This window comes from Gymnodraco acuticeps, unplaced genomic scaffold, assembly GCF_902827175.1.
Source record: "Gymnodraco acuticeps unplaced genomic scaffold, fGymAcu1.1, whole genome shotgun sequence".
NCBI classification, from domain to species: domain Eukaryota; kingdom Metazoa; phylum Chordata; class Actinopteri; order Perciformes; family Bathydraconidae; genus Gymnodraco; species Gymnodraco acuticeps.
Genome location: NW_022990459.1, coordinates 2121793 through 2131699, shown reverse-complemented (window position 1 = coordinate 2131699; position 9907 = coordinate 2121793). Strand labels below are relative to the sequence as shown.

At 41.1% G+C, this 9907-nt stretch overlaps 2 protein-coding genes across 2 annotated transcripts in view; both read left to right on the top strand.

Moving 5' to 3' along the window:
• The first annotated feature begins 1177 nt into the window (after nucleotides 1–1177).
• klhl42 (kelch-like family, member 42) lies at nucleotides 1178–6261 on the top strand. Its single transcript, XM_034225846.1, has 3 exons — nucleotides 1178–2327; nucleotides 3962–4155; nucleotides 4376–6261. The coding sequence occupies exons 1-3, from the start codon at nucleotides 1564–1566 to the stop codon at nucleotides 4822–4824; spliced, it is 1407 nt and encodes a 468-aa protein (XP_034081737.1). The 5' UTR covers nucleotides 1178–1563; the 3' UTR covers nucleotides 4825–6261.
• Nucleotides 6262–7629: 1368 nt separating this feature from the next.
• Nucleotides 7630–9907, top strand: part of nrip2 (nuclear receptor interacting protein 2) — a 40221-nt gene continuing 37943 nt past the window's right edge. The window contains exon 1 of the mRNA XM_034225979.1: nucleotides 7630–8192. Coding sequence (XP_034081870.1) covers nucleotides 8037–8192 — 156 coding nt within the window. The 5' untranslated portion in view covers nucleotides 7630–8036. The remainder of the gene's footprint in view (nucleotides 8193–9907) is intronic.

Sequence of the window (9907 nt, the reverse complement as noted above, 5' to 3'; positions counted from 1 at the left end):
GGTTCACGCCTCTCTGAGATAAACCTTCACACAGACACAGACGCCACAAGTGCGATAACGCTCACCTTATCTTGATTGACAGCTGGAGATGGACAACAGGCCTGCTGGCTGCTGAGTTTATTTTAGCTCTGCCTCAGTGCCCTGTCATAGTAGGAGATAGACAATATCTAACTTTATACAAAAAAAACACTAAATTGTGACAATAACAATGTAGTTTGGGTTAGAACGTGTAGGGTTCAAGGTTGAAGTATACATTTAACGTTCAGTTAAATAATATTTGTATTATCTTGAAAACCTATAAACTATCACCTATAACAAGCTTTTATTTTACACTCATTAACGTGCTTTGGATTTTTCAATCACTGGTCAATATTCAGTGATTAAGATGTTCAAATTAAATGTTTTAGGAAATATTTCCATGTTTCTGAGTCATGCCAAATTAACTCAACAACAGTTCTCAATCTGCAGGTTCACCAACCTCTCAAAAGTTCCTGTGTAGGAAAATTTGGAGTTTGAAATTAACATAATACCACATGAGGCAAGTTTATCTGCATAACACATTTCAAACACAAAAGGACAAGAAAATACCATTTAAAAGACAAGTGCCACTTACAGCAGATTTTCACATCAACTCTTTGAACAATAAATCAAGTTGAGCCACCATAAACTGACACACCTGAGAAACTGGTTACATCTAAAGGTTGTTCCTACAGCATTTGGAATATTTAATGTAAATCAGATCTTACTACATGTTTAATGAATTTAGTTTGTTGTAATAACTGTATTGTATAAACCTGGATGTCTAAAAGGCATTCCTGTCAACAAGATTTGGTACAAGTTTTAACATCTAGACAATTTTTAAACAAGTAATCCTAAAACAATTAATTGGATATTATAGAAATTCCTTCTGGGAAATGCATTTATTTTGACTAGATAATTGTTTTTAAATAATACTATTAACATTAATTTCCTTTGGAATTATATCACAGAAATACAGAACCTTTAGGTAATCCCAACATGTGTGTATGTTGTTTTATGATATGCATATTGACTGTAGGTTATCCATTAGGTTAAGCATGACGTCCAATCACCGGCAGGTGGCAGCAGCACACAAGAGCTCTGCCAAACATATCCCCACAAAGAAGAATTAAAGAAAAGGAAATGACGTAGAGTGCAGAATCAAAACAGTTATTGTTGACAGCTCGGCACTTGTCTCCCAAAAGGCTGATAAAATGCGATGGGAACTGTTACAGCCAATGTCAGAAATAAACTGCACTATTTAAACAACGTCTTTAGAAACAAAGGCAACTTTCTATGCGACTGTCAAGGAATGCTCATCCGAGGAAAAGGTACTTTTGGCTAGCTTTATCAGTGTACATGTATAGCTAGTTAGCTTCAACGGCCAACGAAAGTTGCTCCCTGGTTATCTATGGGCTGAACATTACCATATATAGCCCGGCCACAGAGCTCCCTCGCCGGTGAAATGTAAACAGTGGCTCCCCGAGGAGGCTGAAACAAGGGGCAAAAACTAAACTCAGCCTTGAAGATTACAAAAACTTCACCATGTCATCTGAGCAGATTATTGCCATCGTCATGGATGATAAAATCTACGAGGTGAATAAAAAGAAGCTGATTGAGAAAAGCGACTACTTCCGTGCGCTGTACAGCTCCGGGATGAGGGAGTCCACGGAGGACTCGGTGCAGCTGCAGGGGCTCAGTGTGCCCGGCCTGGAGCTCGTCCTGGAGTTCATCAACACCTCCAAGGTCCAGGTTGTCAACGAGACTCTGGAGGACCTGATTGAGACCGCCTCCTTCTTACAGGTCACCTCGATCCTCAAGCTCCTCACCTCGGAGATCCGCCAGGACAACTGCGTGGAGCTGTACAGCCTCTCTGAAGTCTACGGGACTCATGATCTGCGCAATGCTTGCCTCAAATACATGAGCTGCTACTATCATCCCATGCTGAGGCGACCAGAGTTCAGCAGCCTCCCCTCTGCTGTCAGAGAGCTGGTCAAAGAGATGCGCATGAGAGGCACTGCCACCCTGGTAGCCATAGGAGACTTCACCTGCCTCTCCTTGGACGTGCCGGATCAGGATGAGCCCTGGTCCATGCTGAGGTATGGAGAGATGGAGCAGCGCTGGAAACCCCTGGCAAACAACCTGCCTTCAGATATGATAAACGTCAGAGGATATGGCTCAGCTGTGCTCGATAACTACCTGTTCATAGTGGGTGGATACAGGGTGACGAGCCAGGAGATCTCTGCGGTGCACTGCTACAACCCCTGCAGGAACGAGTGGAACCAGGTGGCTCCGCTCAACCAGAAGAGGTAAACACAGAGGGACTCTAAGCATCATTGGGCAGGGTTCACACCGCCAGGGGCTCCACCTTAAAGGGTCCAAACTGCTATAGATTTCTTTTGATCTTAATACAGGAAAAAACATTGAAATGTTGCTACACTTAAAAAAATGGGAAATAAGATTTACTTAGGAAAATCTAGGTAAGATTTTGCTCTCAGAAAGTACATGGGACAACGTATATTTCAAGTACCATCTACTTACAGTGAAGAAGTGTTTGTTACTAAAGGCGCACAAGTAAACTTTACGGTCAAATTTCCGTTTTGTAAGTACATTTGACTTAAGACTACATGTGCACCTTATTACAAATCTTCACTAAAAGATGTTTGGCTTTTCAGGTTGTTTTTACTTGCTATTCTTACCTTTTATTTCATATATATGTTGGTAATATTTAAATATAATTTTACCTGTTACATCAAATGCAATTTTTACTCAATAAAACCGTTTTAAACCAAGGCTATACAAAGCATGAAACAGTAGAGTGGACGCTTTTAAACACGTTTATTTTTGTTCTGTTGTACATGCCATGATTAAGCTTACAATGATTTGAACAAATACTGCGCATACATCAGTTTAACTAAAATAAGCAGGCAAAGAAACACTCAGAGATCCAAAAATCCAATATTAACAAAAAAACAACTCAATAGCTACAAATTAATAAGATTTACTAAGGATATTTACAATTTTTTGAAAATAAAAAAACAGATTTTTGAAAAAGTACAGAAGCGTATTTCAACTTTGGTGTGCAAGCCTTCGCCAAACATTTGCACCTCAGATCCTTCGATGGAGATGGACACGTTGGTAGGTGTGGCGTCTTCTTTTGCTGCACTTCATGGAGGACATGGATCTGTGATGACACACTCGACACAGTCCTTTTCTGACGATTATAGCATACAATATACTGTAAACACTTCTTTGAAGGTACTGAGACTGACTGGGTTGAGATAGCTATTTCATTTAGTATCAAGCAGAACATGTACCTGATACTCTTTGATCAGCTCCATCAGGCGGGAGGACGGCGTATAACTTGAACTTGTTGCTGTGTAACAGACATGTCAATTATAGCAGCGAACACACATAACTGTAAGTACAGAAAGATACTGGAAACAAAGATTATGCCTTTTCGTCAATTCAACCCGCTACAAGAGAAGGCACCAACAGTTCAACTTAAGTGACACAGCCGGATGCACTGCGAGTGAATTGAGGCCACAGGCCACAGTAAAGAAAAACTCTGTTACTGTTACTTCAGTTAACATTTACTTGGTTCTAGGATTTAAATTGACTGATAAAATGAAGATACAAAATGACTTGCAAATTCAAGTAACATTTTGAGTAAAAGAAGAGTATTAGGAATTTCCATCGTTTTTTTCAGTGTATTCAAACTCATTATACTCCTTAATGTCTTACAAAAGTGTTTCAAAGCACTTCAATATGCCACCTAACTGTATACCATTTTTCTATTAATAGGTCATAGTTTCGATCCTACTTCTACTTCCACACTGCCAACATCAACATTCCCATCACTGTTTCCACCTTGAGATCTACACCTTTCCTCTCAAGTATCATTATCTGCTGTCGTGTTTCACTTCCTGCATCCTCTCCTCAGGTCCAACTTCAAGCTGCTGGCGGTCCAGGGGAAGATTTACGCGGTCGGAGGCCAGAGTCTGGGCACGGTGGAGTGTTACAGCCCGGAGCACGACTGGTGGATGTGTGTGTCCTCGATGCCCGACCCGCTGGCTGAGTTCTCAGCGTGTGAGTGCCAGGGGATGATCTACATCATGGGAGGATACACCGCAAGAGGTTGGTATGACCCTGTTGAGTATACAGTCACACTGAACATAATGATGGCCACTTGCTCTGGTTTCCTGTTGAAAAAGCCTAATGTCACAATTTACAAAAAATATAAAAAAGATAACCTGCACTTATTTATTAGATTATTTTACTTAGCTTAGTTTTAGATTAAGATTGCTATTACTTCTATTCCTTTGATTCAGTTTATCCTCCGTTTTCTCTCTGACAGACAGGAACACAAGCGTCCTGCGTTACTGCCCCACCTCTGACACCTGGACGGTGTTTCGCTCGTGTTCGGCGCACATCCGCAAGCAGCAGATGCTTTCGGTGGAGGACACCATCTTCCTGGTGGGCGGCTACACCCACGAGCTGGAGTTCGGCCAGCGGCGTCCCAGCCAGACGGAGGATGTGCTGACGGTGCAGTCCTACAACGTCACCACGGGGGAGTGGATCCAGCTGAAGGAGAACACGTCCAAGTCGGGCCTGAACCTGACGTGCACGCTGCACAACGACGGCGTCTACATCATGAGCCGCGACGTCAGCCTGCCCACCAGCCTGGAGCACCGCGTCTTCCTCAAGTACAACATCTTCTCGGACGCCTGGGAGGCCTTCAGGCGCTTCCCGGCGCTGGGTCAGAACATGCTGCTCTGTTCGCTCTACCTGCCCAACGTGCTGTGATCCAAAGGGCTGATGGGAAACGGAGAGGAGCCCATGAGGCGTTAATATAGGCTTGTTCTCGCACAGAATGGGGCTCTGCTGCATTGGTGGGAACAGTGACCTTTGTGCCTCCAAAAAAGAAACGCACGTCATACATACTGTTGCTGAAGCTACAATGATAAGTATGAACGTGATGAAGCCCCCGTAGGTCAACCACATCATAACAGCAAGCCCCAGTTCATTGCTCACATGTATTCAAATGAAAGTCACAGTGGAAATCCTCTGTTCTCTAAGGAATAACTACCTGGACAGTTTGAAAACTCACTTACCTCTGCTCATCAGGTTGTTGGCAAAGACTCTCTGAACCATCTGGATGGTTAATGATTCCCTCTGCTGCACAATTTAATATCTCTCGTTTCCTAACGCATCTTTATTTTGATTTGGAAACAGATTTGCAAACTTTAAAATGTTTTAATGTGCAGGAGGAATGTTACTGTCCAGATGGTTAGAAGAGTCTTTTATGGTCCTGAAAACAAAGTAAGGACAGCAGTAAGAGTGATTTAATGATGATTACTATTTTTGATTATCTGTAAATCCTTTAAGTTATATTCCTTACAAAAATGTCAGAAAATGCCGTTTTCATATAGAGATTTCCTGATCTCTATTTAATACGATATCAAACTGAATATATGTGTCTCTTGGTCTGACACAATATGGCAGTTTAGACATCTTCTTCGACCTTGAGAATCTGACTTTTTATAGACAGACAAATATTGACAATGCTAGTAATTGTTACTAGGAGCCCTAATAAGCGACCTTGGTTTTCTAACACTAAGGTCATTATTTATGTAACGGATGAATACCTCTGGAATCTAATGCTAATACATGACACACAAACAAACTTGGGTTTTATTGCTGCATGATTTTAAATCTATGGGACACAATATTCCTGATGTTTACACTCGCATACAGGTTTATCCATAATTCACTACAAACCTTAAAATATCTCGGAAACAAAACACATTTCTTGTCTCTATGAACTGTACATAGCAGGTAATCATGAAAAATGGCTTTGGTTTTACACTGCCAGGTTAATGAAAAGGTCCTTTGAAAGTTGTTGCCTGTGAGGAGAAGCGGCTTAGAGGGAGCTTAATGTGTGCACACTTGCACAGTATTCTTTTTTAGAGAAACACTACAGCAAAGCTTCAAGCGCAATTCCATGAAAGGAACGATGCACATGTGCCTTCTGCAACCTCAGATAATGGAACTCCATACAAAATGAGCACAAAATGCAAGACTTTGTTACATTGCCAGCAACTGACCAAACTGCTGTTTCATTTCTTTCTCTCTGCTAGCATGCAGCAGCTTTTTTCTTTTCATTAAGGTACTTTTCAGTTTCTTCATTAAATACTGGGTGTGCGGAAATGAGTAAAATAAAATGCATTTCAGAAACTTGAATTTGTGTGTTAATGCAGCACTTTAATCGTGGGATTTGGTGGATTTCTCTTTGCGTTATTGATCTGTTTGACAGTTTGGGGAATTTAGTTCATGATAATAAAGACAATGATCAGGGCTTTGCTTTGCTGTCCGTCCTTTAATTACTGTTTTCAACTTGGTCATTCCTCCATATTCTACTTGTGTGTAGTATATCAAACTAATAGAATTGTGAAGTTTTGCTTGGAAAAAAACAACAAAAACACATTTATAAATACGGTTAACCTCAAATTGTAAAAATGTAGATTACGTTGTTGATAAAAACCGGTAAAAAAAAAAAAATAATAACTGAAAAAAAAATACCAAAAGTTGACCAGCAGGGGGCGACACATGCTTTTAAACCAACATATATTCAGCATGCGAACATTATTTTCCACTTCACCTTCACAAGGACTCCCTCCTTCAATAAAATATCATATATTTTAACTCAAGTGAAATAATCCTTCATTTGAGCATTAACATGCCTTTTCTGAGCAAATTCTCTACTCGTACGTCATGAACGTCAGTGAAATAAGATGAGTTTGTTGAATCACATAAACCCAATCACACCTGTAGGCTGAATAATCAACATGTTCACAATGTGTCATCATGGAGGTCATCAACACTGATGGATGTGATATTTTCAGCGTTTGTTGGTGAGCCTGGATGGATAGATGGATGTATGTTGGAAATTGGGTTTCTCTAATTCACAGTGGCTGCAACGGGGGGAGGAGGAAATCAATTGTTATCATCAATCAGAGGAGATTGATCCTGTGGTCGGACCTCAGTGATCTCACACCTGCACAGCATCACTGCTCAGGGAGCAATACTTCAAACTGTGCTGGCTGTGAGACGAGATACAGAGTGACAGAGCATGGTGAAACATCTCTGTAAAGAATAAAAGACACAGAATCTTATTTACCTGAATGGATGACAGTATTTTCAGGGATATATACTGTGAATGAGTTGTGGTGTTCCATGCACATTTGGCTGAGCATGCAGTTTGCAGCCTCTCAGATATGGATATGTGAGGCTTATATATTTATGTCATAATAAACCGAAAATCTAACCTTGGACTTTTAAAAACTGGGATGGACCTTTTTAACTAATTCCTGATATTAAAGATCAAGCAATTCATCTAGAAAGTCAGTTACAGCCCACATTTTAAGTGCATTTATTAATGTATGTATTTGATGTACAGTATACAGTGTTTTTCCTTTGGGTTTTTTCAGTTGAGTCAAATGAGGAAATGTGCTCTGTATTTAGGAGGTGAGCGTCTGTTGAGTGTGTGACGGAAAGAGGTGGGATCAGAGGAGAGAGAGAGAGAGAGAGAGAGAGAGATCCAAGGACAGACGGCACTGAGGGGAGGGGGAATAACACACTCTCACTCACACAGCCGCTGCTACACTGAGGCAGATCTTGACAGTGTGAGGAGGAAGATGCATGTCTTCATCAGAGGACAGGACAATAGCTCCTAAAGCTGCAGAGACAAATACATGCCAGGACTACAAACACAGAGAAAGAAAGACAGAGCCCAGAGGGAAGGGCATTTCAGAAAGGGCAGAACAGGGCGGAAGGTTTATTCTGGTGCTTAAAAAGGACCGAAAGCAATCCTAAAAAAAGCTGCCTTCTGGGGATTCTCAGCCTCTCTGCATACGAACACTCTGTCTCTTTCTGTCTGCAGAAACCTCTCTCTGCTGCTGCTGCTGCTGCTGCTGAGGTTATAGTCTCCACAAAAGACTGCTTTACAGACCAAGAACATGAGTGAGGCAAAGAAAGGTGAGCTTGCCATCCGGGATAAAGCCATCCTGCACCAGCAGAGGCGTCTGAAGCAGGCCACCCAGTTCTCACACAAGGACTCGGCTGACCTGCTGCCCCTGGACGGGCTGAAGAGACTCGGCACAACCAAGGACTTGGTGAGTGGACAATCAGGTCATGATTTGATTGGAGAGGCTGTTGTTGCTTAGCAGATGTTAAGGGTTGAGTATCCAGCAGCATGTCATGTTTGAAAGAGAACTGCAGTGACACATGTTGGACTAATGATGGAAAGTTGGTTATAATGATGCAGCAGAATCAGATATATTCCCTTCTATATAGATTGGTGCAAGGATTTAGTTAGTATTTGAGCACTTCCTGTTCCCTTGTCTTGAATCAATGTTTTGGATAGTTTGTGGTTAGATGCCTGAAATAAGATATGTGGTTAATAAAAGCTGAAGGGATTTTCATGTGTTTTTCCACGGCATAAAATATGTCATAAAAACCTAGCTTTTAAATGTCTTAAAAAATGGGCGGTTGCTAACAAGTGGCTAAATGAGAATGCTAAACGTCATCACGCCAAACATCAGGCGCTTTAAGCTTACTATTGGAGATGTGAAGTCATGTGACCTGCTAATCGATACTAACTTGTAGGGGTCTGACTACAAGAACATGTCTTCACTTCACCACGCTATTTCACACATTATTTGACCTTGTTAAAACCTGACGCCTTCCTTACCCACAATGCAACCAGACACTGTGGTTTGGGTGTGCAGTGTTAATAATGGCTAATGTAGTCTTAAGCCTGGATATTGATGTTTGTTCAATGCACTTCTTTATAACATTTATTTTCAAACTTGTAGTCCTGAAACGACTCTGGCCAGAGATGAGGACTCGAGGAACATGACTTGGACTTGAGTGCGACTCAAGTCACATATGAACTTGCCATGATATCACCAGACCTTTTCATGAGAGATATTTCGTTTGCGTACAAAAACTACACAAAGGTCAACCAAAAGAAATTGCAGTTACAAAATATATGTGTTGAAAACAGCACTATATTTGGCAAAGAGCTCCAACAAAAGGATTATGATTAACTTTAAACTGTCAGAATAAAGAGTACAAGAGTACAACATGTGCAATGCTATAAGTCAGGGGTCCAAATGTCGTTTTTGGTCAGATGTAGAAAACCTTCACATTGAAGAAAATGCAACTGATTAGTATTGGTTTTGGTGTCCAATTGTTTCAGCACTACAGAGGAGAGGACAGCTGCTTATTGGCTGTTTACGTTGTTTAAACGTCGACTCCTTGTATAGATTAAGTATAACCACCATGTCCCAGACTAATACACTACTATATCTTCTGTATGTTGTTAAGTGTATCCTTGAAAAGGGACTACTCCAAGAAAAGCTCACGAAACCATGAAAGATTTAGAGTTTTGCAAAACGTCCATTTGAAGTAGAGTACAGAGGGAAAGGTCGTTATATATATCCAGGAACACACGCATATTTTAAAGGTCGACATATAGGACGAAAGACATCTTCCCCCTCTTCACTTCCTCTTCCTCCAGAAGCCTATACAGCAAGCTGTTCTATGCTCTGGAGAAACTCCCTGTAATAATCTTAACAATGTATTACCCACCTCCTCCTCCTGTGACACAGTTTTGGTTTGATGGCAGCTTCCCAGATTCCCAGAGCTCTCCAAGAAACTCAACACACAAATCCTTCTGATGCAGTGCTCTGATATAACACTAAGATACATCTATGTCTGCCAGCTTTTAATACCAACACGTACTGCTAGAGAAATCATTATAACCTCCTCCTCTTCTTTTTGTCATGCATTGATAGATACTGTATGTCTCCTCTATACCCTCTAG